The sequence below is a fragment of the Brassica napus genome, chromosome A5, assembly GCF_020379485.1.
Source record: "Brassica napus cultivar Da-Ae chromosome A5, Da-Ae, whole genome shotgun sequence".
Taxonomy (NCBI): Eukaryota; Viridiplantae; Streptophyta; class Magnoliopsida; order Brassicales; family Brassicaceae; genus Brassica; species Brassica napus.
In genome coordinates, this window is record NC_063438.1 from 10,880,122 (window position 1) to 10,901,946 (window position 21,825).

A 21,825-nucleotide genomic window follows, 5' to 3' on the forward strand; every position below is an offset into this window, starting at 1 on the left:
GAACTGGCGCTTCTTTTATCCGATGGCAGAGGGAAGGAAATAGTCTCCCACGGCGCTCCCTAATATTCCAGCCTCCATTAGTAACGACCTCTCCAACTCGAGCATTGCGTGGAACACCTAAGTGCATTGGACCGGCGTCGCCAGTAATATCTATGAGCTTCCCCTGATCAAGCCAATTGTCAAACCAGAAGAAAGCATCATTTCCATTCTGAACAGCCACCTTCAGAAAAGGATATGCAGTGTCTCTAAGCTTTAGGAGTTTACGCCAAATCCAAGAACCCTTTTGGTTATCTTTCACATCCCAAAAAGAGCTGTCTCGGAGTAGATAATGCTGTACCCAAGACACCCACAGCGATCCTGCTAGAGTAAACAGCCGCCAGATCAATTGAAGGGAGAACACCACTTGAGAATCTCTAAGTCTCCGCAGACCCAAACCACCTTCATCTTTCGGATAGCAAAGCTCTGCCCAAGCAACTTTTGCCTTATGTGATTGGTGTGGTGAGCCAGACCAAAGAAAAGCACTACACAAACTTTCAATCTCATTCAGACAAGCAGCAGGAAGGATAAATGCGGAACTCCAGAAGTTGACAATGCTTGTAATGATAGACTTGATCAGCTGAAGCCTGCCTGCAAAGGAGAGACTTTTGTTTGACCAAGTGAGCATCCTACTCCGAACTTTGTCAATCAGAGGCTCGTAGTCATGCTTAGTAAGTGTCTTAGTAGTCAAGGGAAAACCCAGATAGCGAATAGGCAAAGTCCCTGTGCTAATACCTTTTCCTGTTGCAGCAACACTGAGAGCTCCAGATGCATCACCAGAGATAAAGATAGTAGACTTGGAAGCATTAATATAAAGACCAGAGACATTTGCAAACTGATTCATGACCTCCATAACTCCATCTAAAGAGCTAGTTTTCCCATCTGAGAAGACGAGTATGTCATCAGCAAAGCTCAGATGAGTGAGCTTAACCCCAAGGCAATGCGGATGATACCCAAACTTCCCTTCCTCAGCTGCTTGATTCAACATCTTGGAAAGAACATTATTGAGGATGACGTATAAATACGGCGACAAGGAGCAGCCTTGACGGATTCCCCGAGCACTAGTGAAAAACCCCTCCAGACTACCGTTAACAGCTACCGAGAAAGACGCAGTTGAGATGCAAGCTTTGATCCACATAATGAACTGATCTGGCAGATTCATGGCCTTAAGGACTGAAACAATGAACGTCCACTTAACTGTATCAAAAGCCTTCGCAATATCGAACTTGATAGCGCATCTAGGGGAGGAGGTAGTCTTATGATAGCCATTAACCAGTTCAGATGCTAATAACACGTTCTCCAGTAGAAGACGACCCTTGATGAAAGCGCTTTGGTTTGGTTCTATAGCATCAGGAAGTATCTCCCTAAGGCGGCGAGCAAGAATCTTCGAGATAACCTTATATAGGAGGTTACAACAGGCTATGGGACGGTAATCCTTCATAGTCAGAGCAGCTTCAGTCTTCGGAATCAGTGAGAGAATGGTTGCATTGATTCCAGAGGGAAGGAATCCAAATAAGAAGAAAGACTGCACGGCAGTGACAAAATCTTTCCCAAGAACCGGCCAAGCAGCTACATAAAACTCCTTAGTGTAACCATCAGGGCCAGAGACTTTATCATTTGGCAGCGCGTCCAGAGCAGATTTGATCTCTTCTCCACTTACGGGAGCAACCAAGTGAGAAGATTGGGGGAGAGGACAGCGGTAAGTAAGCAAATTCTGTAGAGATTCCACAGAGATCTCCTCACCCTCCTGATGAGTCTGTAAAAAACGCTGGAAATGAGAGACAGCTTCTCTCCGGATATCCCCAGGAGCAGTTAGAATCTCTCCCGACGTGGTGGTCAAGGACCGAATGGCATTTCTAGATGCACGAGATTGAGCAGCACGGTGAAAGACTGAAGTGTTCTGATCCCCAGCATGAAGCCAACGCAGACATGACTTCTGTCTAAAAAACTTCTCCTCAATACTAGCCAGCAAGTTCCATCGCTTCGAAGCTTCTGCTTCAGCAGCTAAGGTCTGAGGGTTGGGGTCTAAGAGAACCTGATTCTGACAGTGGCATAGCTGCTCATACGCCTGCTTTGTTCGGGCGGGGAGGTCACCATAGTGATTTCTATTCAGGGCTCTGAGGTCGTTCTTCAGAAGCTTCAGTTTCCGGTGAAACATAGTCAGAGAGCAGCGTGAGTGATATAACACAGGGGAGGAGTCCCAAATATTTTTAACTGTAGGCAGAAAGTCCTCATGATCCGTGAGATAATTAAAAAATTTAAAAGGCTTCCTCGTGCTGTCAATGGAGGCAGACGTACGTATCAAACATCTAGCATGGTCAGAGACTCCTCCTGCATCAAAGCTAGCATAAGACTGAGGGAAGAAGCGTAACCAAGCTCCGTTGATTAAAGCTCTGTCTAGTTTTTTCCCTATCGGATTGCCTTCTCTCTTGTTCCACCATGTAAAGAGAGCTCCCACGTAAGCTAAATCCGTAAGCTCACAATCTCCACATACTTCTTGAAACTCCCTCATACCTCGCTGATCCGTTAGATAGTCCAATGACCGAGAATGCTCCCCAGAAGCAAGCGTTTCATTAAAATCACCAATTAGGATCCAAGGCAAAGCAAGATGAGAATAAGCAGCTTGAGTTCCCTTAATCTCTTCCCATAACCTCCTTCTCTCCACCATACAAGTAGACGCATAGATGGCAGAACAGATAAATTGCTCTCTTGTCTCTGGGATTTGTATTGCACATGTTATGACTTGTGCACTTGCGTGTAGTCTAGTGACCACAGCCCTACTAGACCAGCAAAACCAGATCCGACCTAATCTGTGGTGATCGTAGTTTGTAATAGAGCTCCATCCAGGCAAAGCAGCAGTCATACAATCCGCATGTTTATCCTGTTGGACTCTCGTTTCAATAAGGCATCCGAAAGAGGGCTTTTCTAGCTGTATCCATTTCCTTACTGCATCATGCTTGCGCGACATATTGAAGCCGCGCATGTTCCATGCGAAAAAAGACGTCATAACTTCCTAACGGAAGCTTTCTTTGATGAGGCATGAACCTGCGCAAACTTCAGGTCCCTTGTGCGGACAATCTTCTTCTTACTCGTTTTCACCGTGCTGGCAGCATTATGAGACGCCCGCAACTGCACCGTAGAGTTCTTACGTTGCCGTTGAGAGTGATCAGCTATACTTTGACCAGTGGTATCAGCAACAATCTCCCCTTCCTCTGTGTCAGTTTGCACCTCGTTATCAGATTCGCCCTCCTCAGCAATATCTGCGAGAACATGGAACCGCGATGGAGACACCGTAATAGCACCACTGTCTACCTTTCCACCGCCTGCTACTTGAGAAACCAAAGACTTCCCAAGTTCAACCACAATACCATCACCACCTTCGAGTAACCGCGACTCAGCCACAGGAGTTTTCCCTGACTGGCCAACTTCCACCATTCCAGCACCCAGGACAATAGAGTTGAGCATGTTGTTAACTTCCACTCCATTTCCCAAAGGAGCATACGGTACAAACTCCTCCAACTCCTGGATGAGATCAGAGACAGGGTTTTTCTGCACCCCTTGGTCCTCAGTCACTACCACCAGTTGTAGATCGGCTTCCTTGTTATGCTGCAGGATAGTAACATTTTTTGCGGAGCATTCAGAGCCTTTATGCCCCCATTTCCGACACACTTCACATTTTGGAGGCAGCCACGGGTAGCTAACCTCAAGAACAACCAAAGCCCCGACGTTATCTGAGTAAGATATCCTCTCAACAAGTGGTTTATTGAGATCCACCTCAACAAGGATTCGCGCGACATCCAAACGCGTACATTTCTCTGTGTTGGGATGAAGCTTCACAAACGTTCCCGCTGCACGGGCCAAACACTTGAGACCCTTGTGCGAGAAAAGAGAGTTCGGAACTCCCTTGAGATCCACCCACATTGGCATCGCCGACAAATCTGGGGGATTCATCGCAGTTTCTGGTGACCATTCGTGCACGACCAAAGGAACGTCCGCGACGTGCCAATACTTGCGCTGGATGACTCGGGCACGCATCTGAGGATTCTCAATACGAAACAATACCGTTTTCTTCTCAATGAACTGGACATCGATCTTAGACCCATTACGAGGAGAAGACCAGATTCGGTTCACAGTCGCGTGAATGGATCCCACATGAGGAGCATCCCCGATGAAATAACCAACAACGAAGCTTTTCCAGAGAGGATTAGGGTCCTCAAAGATCTCATCAGGTATCGTCATAGTAGCAACTCCATCGACTACATCAATCACCGGGAGAGCCCCATCTCCTTGCTTTTTCGTCCAAGCCGATTTAGCAGGAGGAGAGCCATGAACGGAAACAGAACGGAGAACGGGAGGAGAGGCGGGAGGTGGGAGATCGGAGGAGGAAGAGCCCGGCGGCTCGTCGCCAGAAACCCTAGGAGTCATGATGGTTGATCAATAAATACTTTGTCTTACAATAAAAACATCAAATGTTTCACCAAGATATTTAAACGAAAAAAAGAGTTAAAGAATCTTGGAAAATAAGTTATTGTAACTTCAACTTCCTGCGATCTCCGCAGAATCCCGAATCCCTCCTAATGTGACCACGTTCTACAATCGTTCCGAAGTTCTTTTCGTCATCTCTTTAAATATCAGTCTCTTTTCATTCTTCTTCGATCTTTTACATCAAGACACCAACACTAAAAAACTTCTTGGCTGTTATTGGTTTATATATTTTGATTGATTTAGAAATCCCTATAGTATTTATAAATCCAAGTAAAATATGCAAATCTGGAGGTTTTTCTCGGATCTGAGTCTTTGTATTTTTAACTAAAAAATCTAAACAAATCCATTCAAATCCATTATAAAATCAAATATATTAGTAAATCCGTACGATTGAATAATACTTGATTTAATATAGAATTTATGAATCATTAAACCAATAACACAAGATTTTAATACATATTTTAAAATCACAGAACCAATAACACTAGATGTAGTTCGGATTTTCAGATCCATTAAAATACAACAACCAATAGTTTATTAGTTGAGACTGTTTCGTAGGTATGTAGTTCATAGGGACAATCCACGATTGCCGCGTAACTATCTTTTGTGGTTTTATATGGGACTCTTATTTGTATAAGATTTGTCGCACTTACGGAGTTAATATAAAGTGTTAAGAAAATAAATCTATCTACATTCAACAGTCATGTTTTCGAAAGCATTTTCCAACATACCATCTTTCAATTCGTCTATTTTCTTAACATCGTTTTTTATTTTATTGTTTCTTTTCAATTCGGATTTGGGCTCCTACATGTCGAAGATTTTTTTAACTCTCCCAAACATCTAACTAGTCAAAGATCCGACTTCTATTAATTATATATACTTTTTTATGCTTATTAGTATTCTTCTCATACATTGTGTCGCCATAAGTGTTTCAAAATGAGTATGGAATGAGTTGTTGAGGTTTCTTTCGTTGATAAGGTTGTTCTCTGATTGGGTTGTGTTGTTTTGTTTTTGCTTGAGAAATGTAAGTAATTTGGAGCAGACTTCGTGTTCATGATGGAAGCAGACCCTACATTGATCCTTATGCTCCGTTGGGGGATGAGAGGATATCAGGGTTCGATTCTTGTCTAAATTAGCATTAACAACGTCTTATTTTCTCCTCTAAACAAGTATTAGTTATTGTTGCACTAAATATATATATTTACTCCATTTGTTCTTTTATCTTATTACGCTTGTAAAAAAATGTTGCTTCTCTATTTCTTGCATCTTCAACAAAAAGGTTCACTAAAAAGGTAGAAAGGTGTCGAAACCTTCACTTAGGTTAGACTTAGAATTAGATAGGTTTATTCGGTTTCTGTTAGTTTGGTTTGTACAAAATTCTGCTGAACTGAACCGAAGTTTGATCTTAAGATAGTTCATTTTTGCAAGTTCCGCGTAACAATCAATATTTCTCGTTAAAATTTAGATAACTTTGGTTTGTCTGAAATAGATTGTTGGATAATTGGTTTTTACTTTTTAGTAGTATGATTTAGATAAGAATAACAAATCAAAACTGATAACCTAAGTTGAACCAACATTTTTGATTGGGCAATTTTAATTGACTTCACGTTACCAAGTTCAAGTTCTCTTTAAACTAAACTAGCATGAGTAGATCCTTTCTAAAAAGATAGTTAAGATGAAACGAGAAGCAACACAATAATAACACAAGGTTCTTTCCAGAAAATGACACATCATATTTTTAAGAGCATAAGAGATTGACATGTCAATAAATGAAAAAAGTTGAAAACCCAATAAAAACATTTTATTTATACACCTAAGTTTACACGTTGGCAAAATTGAAATACTATATTCAATACTTGAGTAAAAACCCAATAAAAACGTGAGTGTTTCACGGTTCAAGTTCGAGTATACTAACCAATCTGATTGTTTTTGTCATTAAACTTCAGCTTTTCATAACTGTTGCAGCTTGCAAGATTTAACTTTAAGAAACTGAAACAGTTGCAACTTTAATAGTGGGGGGAGGAGGACGTGAGCCTCTCCGGGTGGCTAGCCGTGAATGGGATCATCCCATTTGTTGCACATTTAATATAGAGAAGGATCCTATGTTACCTTCTATCCAACAATTAGCCGATGTTTGTCTCATCTATATTTTATTTGCTTCATTGGATCATAACAAGTTTTCTTTTTTCTTTTTACTTGATGTTATGCTTCTTGTTGTCTCTTCTTCCACAGTTTGAACTTTAACTTGTCTTCTTCGTTACAGGAATCACATTTGGCTGACTATATTTTGACAAGAATGACTATATTTTAATTCAGTTTTTAGTTTTTACAGTATCTAGAGTAGTACTACATCTTTTTTACAAATAGATCTCTATGTCCCTGATTGTGCAAACACAATTGAATATAAAGATAATTAATAACGTTAGAAATGTTTGACAATGGAATTTACAATATCTAAGAATCACTGCCAAAAAGCATAAAATAACAATTTGGAAAATGGTGGAAGAAAGTTGGAGGCTAGGGTGACAACGTCTTGAAAACCAAACAAAAATAAAATAAAAGGTCTAAGTATGAGGTAAGATGAATTGTCTTGTCTTAGAACTAGAGAGAACATTTATAAATAAATAATAAAAGGAAAATAGTTCTAAGAAGGTCTAAGTATGGCTGGATCCAAAGTTGAGAAGCAAAATGTGAGAAGGTACCCAAACTCACTTGTACGCAATGTCAGTCCAATAAAATAGATAGTAGATGAACTGTGCTACTGCTGATTAATTATAGGGAGACTTGGAGACCAGAAAAAGAGATACATTTGAATGAGTACTAAGAACAAAAATGAAGTTGTTTACTGGTATGACGTGGATGAAATTTCAAAGAATGGTAGTAACTAAGAGAACAGAGCTGGAACAACTTCAAAAACATTGCTTTTTTTTTTGTCACAGCTTCAAAAACATTGATAACATAGTAAATTCAGGTGAAAGTCATTAGTTGTCTATAACAAATATAGAAATGTTAAGTAAAAATGACAAATTAAAATCGTAAAATTTAACAAAAAAATATATAGAAAAGTTAACATTGACTTTCTCTTATTTTATAAAATAGAAAGGTTTAATGGGATAATGCAAACTGGACTAGACATAAGATTTAAGAAAATATACAAATTACCAAAATTGTGTTATAAAAACACATATTTATCTTCTTATTTAATCCATTTTCAAGTAGTTATACCTGAAATTTTATCACATATACTGATATTTCACTGAAAATGTTTATTCAATAAAAATATGATCGGAATTTGAAAGAATTCATAAGGAAAAGCTTTTGCAGTATTTTTAAAGATTTGATGAGATTTTAATGCATTTATCTAATTCTTATGCTTACTTCAATTATGGATTTTAAAAGAATATACATAAATTTGAGAGAATACTAATTCCTCTAAATTCTATAAATTTTTGAATCCTTGTGTATTTAAAAAGGTAACAAAATTTATTTTATTCTTAAAACTGAAAGAAAATAGTAATTAGTACTACATAGTTTATGGATTGTAGCAAATTTATTAAAATCATAATACTAATAAATAAAATATATGGATCATCTAAACCATAACATCTCTCCACATATCTTCTAAGTTCTGCCATAGTTTTTCTCCAAGTATTTGCATTTTTTATCTTGCTCTTGTGTTCGTAATGGCTCTTAACAACGATGTGCGAAAGCACACAATCGAAAGTCTCAGAAGGCATCTTGATTTGGTTAACAGACACTGGGTTTCTTCAGCAACAAGGCAACATTGACTTTATATTTGTTAATTGTTGTTCTTTATATATGCCGGTAACTCGTTAATTATCATCCACAAAGGTCTCTTCATTCTTCACGTACTTCTGGAAAAATGAGAAGTAGAGAAATGCTACTGTTTGTGTTTTCTTACGATTCATTACAAATCTCTGCATAAGAGCAAAGAATTGACCCTTTACATTTATACATGACATTTTCCATTAAATTCTTATCAAATACCATTACTACAAAATCTATCAAATATTGAATAACAACAGAATTTAAAGTAATTAAAAGAATGATTCCAAATGCTTAATCCAATAACAAAAGAATTTAAAAGAATTGATGAAATCCATAATTGAATAACAGTGGAATTTAATGGAAACTATAATTCCTTCTGATTCTATCAAATTTCTAAATCCAATACCCCCACCTAAGAGAACAGAGCTGGAACAACTTCAAAAACATTGCTTTTTTTTTTGTCACAGCTTCAAAAACATTGATAACATAGTAAATTCAGGTGAAAGTCATTAGTTGTCTATAACAAATATAGAAATGTTAAGTAAAAATGACAAATTAAAATCGTAAAATTTAACAAAAAAATATATAGAAAAGTTAACATTGACTTTCTCTTATTTTATAAAATAGAAAGGTTTAATGGGATAATGCAAACTGGACTACACATAAGATTTAAGAAAATATACAAATTACCAAAATTGTGTTATAAAAACACATATTTATCTTCTTATTTAATCCATTTTCAAGTAGTTATACCTGAAATTTTATCACATATACTGATATTTCACTGAAAATGTTTATTCAATAAAAATATGATCGGCTCTCCTAGGGTTCCCTCGTCTGGGATTGATCGAAATTTCCAAACAAAATATAAACCCAAATAGAGAGAGTACCACAATAGAAATTCAAAAAGAAATAAATCGGATAAGTAGTTTGAAAAAAACAAAGGGCTCGTCACAAGAGTGTTTCGAACCCATTCACGCAAACACAAAGGATAACAGAATTTAACATTTCGAAACTTTATTCTTCTCAGTACTCCTCGCCTTCGTCATCCTCATCATCGCCACCTTCAGCACCAACCTCCTCATAATCCTTCTCAAGAGCTGCAAGATCCTCACGAGCCTCAGAGAATTCTCCTTCCTCCATACCCTCACCCACATACCAGTGAACGAAAGCACGCTTGGCGTACATGAGATCGAACTTGTGGTCAATCCTCGAGAACACCTCAGCAACACTCGTGGAGTTGGAGATCATACACACAGCTCTCTGCACTTTAGCAAGGTCACCTCCTGGAACAACAGTTGGTGGCTGGTAGTTTATACCGCACTTGAATCCAGTAGGACACCAGTCAACAAACTGGATGGTACGCTTGGTCTTGATGGTTCCAACAGCTGCGTTGACGTCCTTGGGGACAACATCACCACGGTACATCAAACAGCAAGCCATGTATTTCCCGTGACGAGGGTCACACTTGGCCATCATGGAAGCTGGCTCGAAAGCACTGTTTGTGATCTCAGCAACAGAGAGTTGCTCGTGGAAGGCCTTCTCAGCAGAGATGACTGGGGCGTAGGATGAAAGCATGAAGTGGATTCTTGGGTATGGAACCAAGTTGGTCTGGAACTCAGTGACATCCACGTTCAGGGCACCATCGAACCTTAGAGAAGCAGTCAAGGAAGAGATAACCTGAAACCAAAAAAAAAAAAACACACACATGAGTAATGAAACAACTTCAAGATTTGAGTTGTTTGCGAATGAATGGCTTGATTGATACCTGAGAGACGAGACGGTTGAGGTTGGTGTAGGTAGGCCTCTCAATGTTAAGGGAACGTCTGCAGATGTCGTAGATAGCTTCATTGTCGAGGAGGATAGAGACATCAGTGTGTTCCAAGAGGGAGTGAGTGGAGAGGACACTGTTGTAAGGCTCAACGACAGAGGTAGAGACCTGTGGAGATGGGTAAACAGTGAACCCGAGCTTGGACTTTTTCCCGTAGTCGACAGAGAGCCTCTCGAGAAGAAGTGATCCAAGACCAGATCCAGTACCTCCTCCAACGGCGTTGAAGACAAGGAACCCTTGGAGACCAGTGCAGTTATCAGCAAGCTTCCTGATACGGTCCAAACACAGATCAACAATTTCCTTCCCAACTGAAAACAGATTTCAAATGCAATTTCATTTCAGTTAATATAGAGTGATGATATTATTTATAAAAGGGATGAGTGAGAGAATTACTGGTGTAATGTCCACGGGCGAAGTTGTTGGCAGCGTCTTCTTTACCGCTGATGAGCTGTTCAGGGTGGAAAAGCTGACGGTAAGTACCGGTCCTGACCTCGTCGATCACAGTGGGCTCAAGGTCGACAAAGACGGCACGTGGGACGTGCTTGCCCGCACCGGTCTCACTGAAGAAGGTGTTGAAAGCATCGTCACCTCCGCCAACAGTCTTGTCACTTGGCATCTGTCCATCAGGCTGCACAATTCCAGATCCAACCAGTACGTTAATACAAAACGAAACAGTGAAAAAGTGAGGATACAAATCAGGACTAAATCAATCGACACCTTCTATATAATAATAAAGCCTACAAGAGTTCTAGTTCATCGAACAAACATTGTTGAATCAACCATAGCAAGCAAACACAGATCTAAACGGATCTCAAATCAACTATAACAAACGTGCACACACGTATTAACGGATCTCGCATCAAGCCACGTACATTTCTTCTACAATAGATCTAAAATCAAACACAGATCTACACAACTATATCTACAATGGAAATGTAGGAACGAATACATTAGATCTGATGTAAAACGCACAGATCTATACGAAGGGGGAGACGAACCTGAATGCCATGTTCAAGGCAGTAAAGCTCCCAACAGGCGTTTCCGACCTGGATACCAGCTTGACCAATGTGGATCGAGATGCACTCCCTCATTTTCCTTTCAGATTCCTAGCCGAAGAAGACGAAGGAAGGTGGGCGTGTATGAAGACGCTCTCCTGGGAAAAATAAATCTAGATCTGGTGTGGTGGTTTAATCGATGCTGCTCTTGTTTGTTTTATAAGCGAAACCATCCATCTTTAGGTTAACGGCTCCTCTAGGACACGTGTGATGATAAGATTGGGTAACTGCAAACCATGGTTAATGATAGGGTTGTTGTTCTCCTGAGCTGTATATTACTATTTTCTTATTTTAAAATTTGCCGCTTTGCTTCTCTTTGGGATATTTTCGTTTCAAAATCCCTTGAGATACGCTTAACCGGAATATAACCGGACCTGATCAATATCGAGTAAACCGAATCGAAGCCTCACGGCCATAGCTTTCCGATTTGCCGAGTCTTGTTTGCTTTATGGCTTCCGCCTTCAAGCCTCGAGAGGTTCGCGTCTTCGTCATCGTCTCCTCCGTTGGCCTCCCTCGCTTCGTCTCATGTAGTTATTGTTATATGTGAATCTGTGCAACAATCCAATCAGAATCAGATGGAGAGTAATCACTTAGGACTTGAGCTAATTAACTGTAATTCTATCAGATGAGAGTTCTAAGTAAGCGGCAGTGATTCTCATTTTGTTACTTATTGTTGCGCCAAGTGATGATACTAAGCTTCTCTCTTTTGTGCAAATATCAATTTTTATAAAAAAGGGTGGAATGGTTCGTGTTCAATGCCCTGACTGAGTTTTGGCATATGGCTAAAGTTCTAAGATTGAAAGCAGAAGACAGGTTAAAAAATTACACTCATTTTTGTTTTATGGAAGTATTAGATAGAGATTCACGAGACCATTTGTAAAAGTTGACTTCTTTGTCTTTGACTCAATCTAAAGCTCTTCTTAGTTTGTTTTCTTGCTTCTATGTATTTAGAATATTTCTTTCAGTTAAATTACTCGTGTGTCATGTGTGTGGATAGTAAATTAAGGGGCAATCATTTTGTGGCTGTAAGTAACTGCTTGCACCTTTTTTTCTATGCAAGGGTAGAACTCTTTAATGGCAAAAGAGGTTTGGTACAAGGTTGTATACAAAGCATAGACAAATCTAGAGTTGATTTTTTCGCACAAGAAGATCAGGAGGTGATTCTTCCTCATGGCATCATGCAGTGGCAGGTGTTTGCAGCTTTGGGTATGTATGTAAATAGATTGCTATTGATTTTACAACCTCGGCAGTTTTTTTATTCCATGTTTAGCTCTCGGGTCATGATAACTTTTAAAATGTGCAATCTCAGGCTTATTGAGAAATGTACAGTAAGTGTTTTGCTTCTTCTACTATGTCTGGTCTAAACCACATGTGAATGTTGTGCCACTGAATTTGTGTATATGTTCATTGTAGGAACTCGGAGCGAGAAGTGTCACACCACTTTTAACAGAAAGATCTTCCATAATTTGTGATAACCGGGTTGACAGGTTGGAACGTGATAGTTTTGCTGCAGGTGAGCAATGTAAGTAACCATATTGTAAGGAAACACTTGATTGGTCGAAATCTTGCTCTTTTTTTAATTTTCTTGGCATGTACAAGCTATTTGCCTTTATCTGTTAATGTCACAGGCCAAAGGCTACATCAAATGGTGCTGAACCATCCGATTAAATTTAATGCCTTCTTGGGTCATGTAAGTTGCAACATCCCTCTAAGCAATTCTAAAATCCTCCGTTTACAGAACTCGTAACTCTCTTTTTCTTTTTTTTTTTTTAACACCTTTTGGAGTTTTCTAGAAAGAGTCAAAGTTATGTTTGGTTGCTCAGCCGAAGGTACACCTCTTCTCAGTGCAGTAAAATCCTCAGCAAAAGATCCTACGGACTGTTAATCGTTGGCCCGGAAGGCGTTAAGAAATCCTTTCTCCAATACATTGTCTGATGCAGATCTCAAACCTTCTGCTGATGTGCTACGCTTCCACATTGTCGAAATGATTGGTTAGTGCTCTACTAGACACAAATTAGATATTCTTGTTTATGACTCGTCTCAATTAGAACAATCTAACAGTCAACACTGACAATGGATCATACTTCACGAGGAAATTGGTGGGGCTGATGCTGGAAGCTGGCGGTATAGCTGTTGGACTGGGGCCACACCAGTAACGAGTTGAGACGACAACTATTGATCTTCTAGCCACTCTAGTGATGTGGTGTGACTCTCAGGAGACGGTCTAAATGGTGACTGGGCTTTAAGTGTGTGTTGCCCGTCTTGTGTTCTGTGATTTTAGTTAGATAAGTCTGGATTTTATTGCATCACAAAAAACAAGACCTGATATTGATAAAAGCGCTAGTTGTAACGAAGACAAAACAAAATACATTAAACACCAAAATAAGCTTTCGCAAGAAGCAACAGAAAAGTTACAAACTCAACATGGTGGATGAGGTTTTGAATACATCCATTGTGGGAGCCACTTGGGATAACCTTACCTGACAATCCAACCATATACTACTACTTAGAAGGGATATGCTTATGCCCCAAAAGACCTTCACTATTACTCCAATTCTCTGATTCTTGATGGACAATAAACTCTCAAGAGTCCTTAAGTTACAGGATCCACAAAAAGGAAGTTCAATTTGGCAGACAGGGTACAGGATCCATCCATTGTGGGAGAACAAACTAAGATAACATGAGTACCGTAGTTATGTTGTGATTATCTTCTATATACCCTTTAGAATGGTATGTATTTATGCTATAACAACCTTCACTATTCCTCCAACTCTCTAACTCTTGATGAACAACAAACTCTTGTGTCCGCAAGTTACCTGACACCAAACAACTGTCTTGAACACTCCACATATAGACGATATCCGCATTAAACGGATTCACTGCCATGGGAAAACAATCAAAATCAGATCCCACCACAGAGACCAAGTTGATTTCTTCCCCTGACAAGTGCCCAGAATCGTTTTTGTTGTTATTCAGCTTCCAAACTTTCAATCTTCCATACAGTATCTCAATGTAGATAACATCTCCTCCCGAGGTAGTCAAGCATCTCCTAACGTCTTCGTGATACGGAAGAGGGAGAGGTATAACCTGACAGTGATCATGGTCTTCAGGGCCGAAGAAGTCATAAGCTAAAAGGCTTCCGGGTCCACTATCCTCTCCCACCGATAAAGCATCCCATTGACATTGACAGGAGGGTAATAGGCAGTGTATTGAACGGGAATAGAGGAGAGAAGCCGCTTGAAACTCCATGCCCCTGTCTCGGAAGAATACACACACACTCTCCATTCATACATTCCCATGTCGTTTGGTACAAGACTCTGATCATAAGGGTCAGGGTCACATGTCCTGACCACTTTGAAGCTCAAAACGACGCCGTCTTCGTCCACACGCGTTACCAAAGCAGTAGCTTTACATTCATGAGGAGGCGGAGGGATCTCAACCCACTGCTGTGAAACTGGGTTACCGACAAAGGTCTTGTAATAGAAAGTCATGCCGACAGTGCGAGTAGGGAACAGATCGATCCAGATCAAGCCGTTGGAAGAAGATGTATAGAAGTAGCTACGGGTGGGGAGATTAGGGTAACGTTGAAAAGGCATGATGTAAGAGCCTAGAGATCTGGGAAGATCCCATGTGCTGCATCCGTGGAAGCCCATAGCTTCTGCGATGGGGTAAGGATAATCGGTTCCGAACATGAGAGACCATGAGGATGAGGAGGAAAACGATTGTTTTTGTAGAGAGACGAAGACACGACGGAGATATGACGATTCTATCAGCGCTTTCCACTGTTTGCAGACCGATTTCAATCTGGCAATGCTTCTTAACGGCAGTCTTACAATAATCTCCACTAAGATCGCCTCTGGGATAGTTGTTGTAGCAGCAGCCTCCATAGAAATTTGATAAACTGTGGTCAATGGATTAGGGTTTCCTTCTCTTTCTTGCTACAAGAAGTCTTTTGGGTGAAAGCTCGAGTTTATGCGGAAGAAGAAAAAATACATAACACAAGGTCAACGCAGTCAACAGTGGATGATGAGGTGGCAGTTGCAATTGCTGGCTGAGCTAGCAAGTGTCACCTTTCTTAAAAAGTTGATATGGACATTGTATCTTGAGTCAAAAGACTCAAATCTTGAGTTGTTTATAGTTAGAATACTTGCACTGAGGTAGTTAAATTTTGGTTTCAATGGCTGTTGAGTGTTGAGCGTTGAGCGTTGAGTGTTGAATGTTAAGAAAAAATTGTGTGATTGGTGAACGCAAAAAAAAATATAGGGGATATCATGACAGGTGGCAACATGTGAATAGAGAGATGCTTTTAAAACCGAACCGGAAAAGTTTTGGATAATGGGTCCCTATAGTTTGACTGGATTCAATTGGTTTCAACCAAATTCAGTTTAATGATATTTTGTAAATAATATACATATTATTTAGAAAACAGATCCTGTCAAATAAATTTTTTAGTAACCAAAATGGTTTAAAAAACTTTAAAATAAAAAAAAACAAATAAAATAAAAACTTATAGAATTATTTAATAGTTAAAATTTAAAATATATGAAAAACACATTTAAACTTTGTTCTTCAAGTCTTCATCACTCCAAATACTTTCACTTTAAAAAAAATCATGAAAACTAAGTTCTTATTTGCTCGTATAATGTGAAGCAAGAATAATTATAATGTTTTATTCATTTATGTAAATTTGGAATTTCATAATGTTAATGTTTTAATTATTAACACAAGTGGTCATAAAATAATAATTAGACAAAGTGAGACATAGACATAAATAATACCTTGACGTGAAAATCTATGGTTGTGAGTCTTCTTGTGATTTGTGATTTGCAGAGATGGTAAAATTCTAAAAAATGAATTACGGCGTTGCTTTATTAATCTTTTACAAAATATATATTTACTTAAAATAAGAAAACTAGAAAGGGTAATTATTTTACTAATAAAATTTTGGCTTACATATAAATCATATCCGGGTTTGGTCGGTTCATTGGGTCGCTGGTTTCTAGATTTTTATGGTTTAATACAAGTTTTTAACCGGTTCAACTTTTAGTTGGGTTTTGCTATTAACCTAACCGGAACTGGTCTCTGGTTGGCGGATTAACCCGGTCCAACCGTCGGTTCGGTCTGGGTTTAAAAAAATTGGTTGAGAGTGAAACACACCAACTTAATATCCTCTTAAAATGTGTAACTATATTTTTATTGGTTGGCAAAATTTTTGTGAGATTCTTATCCCCTCAAATTATTGAAATTCAATTATTTTATAGTAATCATATTTAAGAAAAATATATATATCAAAACTAATGATTTTTATGATCTATAAATAGAGCCTAGTCTCACTTTATTTGGATACAAAAAAAAATCAATTTTTACGATATTTTTTGTATCAGCTTTCAATAAAAAAAATGTGTGTTTAATTTTTTTTTGTTAAATGGATCACAATAATAATCCATAACACTCAAAATTCAGAATGTACCATGATTAAAAAGACTTTAAAATTTATGGATGTGATTTAAAAGTTTGTTGTTTGAATTTAGCCTATTGTACTATTAAATTATGTGTTTTATTTGCGGTTTTGTATGTTTGTATTGTGTGTATTTGAAGTTTCGTAATGTTATTTTTATGATATTTTTAGTATTATTTTTTGAAAATTAGTTATGAACTTACTAAAAAATTATTAAAGCTATGTTATTTTAATTATTTAAGTTAATTACAATCAAAATTATTATTAATATGTAATTATTAAATTATAAAATATAAAAAGATGAAACAAAAATGGTGGAGGTAAGGTGTTGAATTTATTAAACAAAACTATTGTATAGGTTAAAAATGAAATGGTGTTAAACAATTAGGTGGAAGACATAAAAAATGATGGTGTTGAATAAATTTACGTCCTCAAATGAATTTAGTTTTATGTAATTATAGCATTTTGTTTCAAAAACAAAGAAATGTAATCATAGCATCAAAAGTAAACCACTTGTTCTTAGATTTTATAGAAAAAAAAATATTATATTTGTTTTTTTGAATAAAAAACAAAAAAAAACGCAATATTCTATTGGTTCTGTATGCTATGAGATCAGTAAATCAAGGACACCATCCCATTGATATTCAAGAGAGGTTAAGAACCAGTGTAGTTGACCGGATGAGAGGAGAGAAATCGCTTTAAAGTCCATAAACTGTATCAAACGAATAAACATACACTCACCATTCATGCATTCCCATGTAATGTCTATATACGCTTACTCATTGGACAAGTGTCACAAGTCCTTACTCACCATTTTAAACCCTTTGACGATACCATTCTCCACACAGCAAACCAGTGGCGGTAAGTCCTTACTCACCATTTTAAACCCTTTGACGATACCATTCTCCACACAGCAAACCAGTGGCGGTACATTAATCTGGAGGTGGAGGGGTTTCAACCAGTGGCGGAACCAGAAATTTTTTTGTACCGGAATCGGAAAAAAAATCAAAACATAATGTTTAAATGACCAAAAAACTACAAATATATTATACCAAAAAAAAACTACAAATATATTATACCAAAAAAAAACTACAAATGTACTATACGCTCACTCATAGCTTGAAACCTTTTTATAACAGTTTCATTGGCTACATCTTCAAATATATTTTTTCCAATAAAACAAATAAGACAAGCACTTAGAAACTGATCACCGATACGATTTCGTAATACTGTCTTGACGATCTTCATTCCTGAAAAACATCTCTCAACGGTTGCGGTTGCAACGGGCAAAGTCAAAGATAACTTCAAGAGCCTATACACCAAAGGTTTAGAAAGATGATTTTGGTTTCTACCATTAACCGCGATAGATCTCCAAGATGTTTCAAATCAGCAAACCTTTCATCTCCTCGTACATTATCAATATAAATGTCAAGTTGCTGCTTAAGTGATATGCACTCCATAACACTAAAATCCTCAGGATAGAATTTAGCCAGTCTCAATAACTTTTCTTTATCAAACTCACGGAATGAAGCAGTAGGACTTAAAGCTGATGTGCAAACGAGTAACTCAGAGTTTACCTCGTTAAAGCGACCATTAAACTCTTGAAGCTCCATATCCAATATTGTATAAAAACAGTTAACTTGATAATGATGCAAGTTGGTAATGTTGGTCTTTTTGTGTGGCTTTCTTGGATCGATGAAATCGTCCTCCATGTTGAGAATACCAGTGTCATGTTTCTTACAAAAAGCTAAAACATCATTCACAAAAGAATTCCAGCCATCATCTCTGAACTTCTGTAGTTGCCGCTTAGTGGATTCTACTAGTGAGACAACATTTAGGATGTCTTGATCTTTTAGTTGAAGGCCAGTGACAAGTTCTCTGTGAGTCCCAAAATGTGCAACATCAAATGTAGGTAGAACACACAATCAAAAGTATGGATATATTTGAGAAGACCATTTGCTTGACTTCGCTGGGTAAGATCAGCACTTTCATCCTCGACGTACATAAGCATCTCATCCACAGAAGAAAACATCTCAACTAACCGCATCAACGTTTTATAATGAGAACCCCAATGTGTACTCCCTGGTCTTGGAAGAGAAGACTCTTGATTCAATCCTTTTCCAGTCTTGATTTCACCACTGCTTATTCCCTTTTCAATTATATCCCGCTGAATTTCTCGCATTTTATATTTCCTTTTACAAGAAGCTGCAACCACATTCACTAACAAAGAAATCTTATCAAAGAAATCTCTAATTTCAAAATGTTTCTTCGCGACAGCAACAACTACCAATTGTAGTTGGTGAGCAAAACAGTGTACATAGTATGCCGAACTGTTTTCTTTTGAAATCAGTGCTCTCAGACCATTAAATTCACCTCTCATATTTCCTGCTCCATCATAGCCTTGTCCTCTCACCATTTTCAGACTCAGACTATATTTAGCAAGCAATGAATCAATTCCAGATTTCAAAGATAAAGAACATGTATCTTTCACATGGATAAGACCAACAAATCTCTCTTTGACCATACCGTGTTTATCGACAAAGCGAAAAACTATAGCCATTTGCTCTTTCATAGAACAATCAGCTGAATTCATCCACCAATAAAGCAAACACATAATTATCCATCTCTTGAACTATGAAATTAATTACTTCTTCTAAAAAGCAATTAACAATGTCTTTTTGAATAGGATGAGACACCATTTGATTATTTCCAGGAGCATTCTTCAGCACAACCTTGCTCACATCTTCATTCTGTGCAGCAGTATATTTCACTAACTCCAAAAAATTTCCTTTGCTGCTAGAATCGACTGTCTCATCATGAGCACGAAACGGTAATCCTTTTTTCAGTAAGTATCTAGCAGCATCGACTGAAGCATTTAGTCGGATACGATACTCTTTTTTTACAACATCGGTTTGCTTTTGGAAAGCATGTTTGATTGACTGACCTTGTCTCATCAAATCTTCACACTTCTTTTTGGCTATGTTGTGAAAGCTATTTACCGCACCTACATGGCCAGCCAATTTGTCAGACTTATTCCAACTATCAAATTCCTCTGTGACAAATCCAACACTTCCACTTTTCTTCTCGTTGCTGAATAAATAACAAAAGAAACAATATGCCTTCTCTTTCTTGACACTGTATTCCAACCAATCACCATACTGATCAAACCAAGAAGGATTAAACCGCCTTAATGCACCTGAGATAACTCTTTGGTTAAAACTATGCCCACGAGGTTGACAAGGTCCTCTAGTCAAGTACTTGCGTCTCACCTCATCTATTTGATTATGATCATATTCATGAATCCCTTTTCTTTCTCCGGGATCATGCGGCATGTCGTCTAGATGAATATCATCGGTTGATGGAGATTTTCTTTTCAGATTTAGAAATTTATCCATTAGCTTACTGTTAAATAAGATAGATTAGTTTTTTTGAGATATAAAACTAATCATTAAAAATATTCAGATCATGACATAAAGTAACAAAATAAACAAAAGAGTAGAATATAACAAAAAAAGTATATAAAAAACGAACCTGAATGTGGAGAGCACGAGTTGGAACAGGTCGCCGTCGTCTTGTGTTTGCAGAGGAAGAGAAAGGTTTTTTTTTCCTATTTTCAATGTTTTTGTATTATAATTTATTTGGGCTTAATATAAGCTGGGCTTAAACTAAAATAACACTAAAGTTTAAATACCCAAAATATGTTTAATGATTTTAAATTGTTTTTGCAACTATAGAAATAAAATAAGATTAAAACTAATATAATTAAATTTTGCCTTTAATGTCTTGTAATTATTTTTGTGGGGTCAAATTTATTTTTTAAGTGGAATCAATACAAAATTTATCTTAATTTTTTTTTATGGGGTCAGCTGACCCCCCTACCCCTTAGCTGCCTCCGCCCCTGGTTTCAACCCATTGTTCTAAAACCGGATCGCTCACGAAAAGATTTGTAACTATAAACCATGTTATCAATGCTAGTAACGAATACATTGATCCAAATCAATGCATTTGAAAAAGCTACATAAATATATATATATATATATATATGTAGGGAGGTCCGGATGCCGTTGAAAAGCGTGTGATATAAGAGCATATATATATATATATATAGAAGCCTATAGCTTCTGTTTTGGGAATGAGGATAGTCACCTCCGACCATGATATCAGTGGAGGCTTGAAGGGATTAAAGCTCCGGCGAAACGAGGGTTTCAGCGGTTGGGTACGGCGGCTTGGTGAGGCGCAGACGGCTGGGTCGAGGCAGAGCGACGCGTGGCGCACTGACGGTCAGGATCTCCACACGTGTTTCGCTTCAGCCTCCTCGACGCATGCGTACCAGAGCCTGTCGGTGCTGGGTTTGAGGGTTTGGGCTTTGGGCAGTTGTAGCTAATTTGGGCTTCTGCTTTTGTTTGTTTTTTGGTTGCCCGTTAGTAGTGTGGGCCTTTGTACTTGGGCTTCGGTCGTTGGGCTTAGCCCGTTTCTTTTTTATTAAAACAAAATTTGATGGAAAAAAAAGATCAATCTAGGTAGCGTGTTATTTTTGTGGCCCTTATCCTCAATCACGCAACTTGAATTTTTTTTTTTTTAAGAAAATCAATTTTGTTTTGATTTTCGACATTTTTGAAATAAGGCCCAACAAAATAAAATTATTCTATTCACCAAAGTCCACCAAATATAAACTAACAATTTTAAAAATTAAGGTGTATTACATAAAGTCCACTATATTTAGTGCTGACATTATATTTCCTTTTTATAAAATATATACTTTTTAAATTTTATATAATTCACTTTATATTATACAAACCATGCAAAATACAATTTTATAATTTTAATATATCATTTTTATACTTATCTCACCCGTGCAGGGCGCAGATCTTATCCTAGTTGGATGTGATTATGTTGTGAAATTAGGTATCAGTATGTAGTGATTTCGATTTTAGCCTCTCTTTTTTTTTGTCAACATTTCGTTTTATAAAACGAAACCCGAAAGGACACATTTACAAGCAGTTCAAAACTTTCATAAAATACATTCAGCTGAACTTGAGCCCAAACCTACAGATAAACATGATGCACATGAGTACCACGTATACAACACGTGTCCTCTTTTGAAACTCCACCGCTTCCTGAATCGAAGAAAGAGAAACGTCGCCTTAACTCTGGCCGGCCGATCACGCTCA

General features: G+C 37.9%; 2 protein-coding genes and 2 pseudogenes across 3 annotated transcripts; 1 reads left to right on the forward strand and 3 right to left on the reverse strand.

Moving 5' to 3' along the window:
- Window positions 1-9,153: 9,153 nt before the first annotated feature.
- LOC106451685 (tubulin alpha-2 chain-like) lies at window positions 9,154-11,358 on the reverse strand. Of its 2 annotated transcripts, XM_048779181.1 has the most exons (5): window positions 11,140-11,358; window positions 10,535-10,769; window positions 10,079-10,449; window positions 9,530-9,990; window positions 9,154-9,447 (listed from the first exon to the last, which is right to left on the reverse strand). In XM_048779181.1, exons 1-5 carry the CDS (start codon window positions 11,230-11,232, stop codon window positions 9,312-9,314), a joined length of 1,296 nt encoding a protein of 431 aa, XP_048635138.1. In that variant the 5' UTR covers window positions 11,233-11,358; the 3' UTR covers window positions 9,154-9,311. The 2 variants fall into 2 exon arrangements, with proteins under 2 accessions (XP_048635138.1, XP_013749098.1); XM_013893644.3 differs by having other exon boundaries at window positions 9,154-9,990.
- A 286-nt stretch (window positions 11,359-11,644) lies between these two features.
- LOC125608573 lies at window positions 11,645-13,424 on the forward strand (annotated as a pseudogene).
- Window positions 13,265-15,623, reverse strand: LOC125608720 (annotated as a pseudogene).
- A 2,335-nt stretch (window positions 15,624-17,958) lies between these two features.
- Window positions 17,959-20,049, reverse strand: LOC125608574 (zinc finger MYM-type protein 1-like). Its single transcript, XM_048778990.1, has 4 exons — window positions 19,809-20,049; window positions 19,387-19,706; window positions 18,658-19,217; window positions 17,959-18,532 (listed from the first exon to the last, which is right to left on the reverse strand). The coding sequence occupies exons 1-4, from the start codon at window positions 20,047-20,049 to the stop codon at window positions 17,959-17,961; spliced, it is 1,695 nt and encodes a 564-aa protein (XP_048634947.1).
- Between the last annotated feature and the right edge of the window lie 1,776 nt (window positions 20,050-21,825).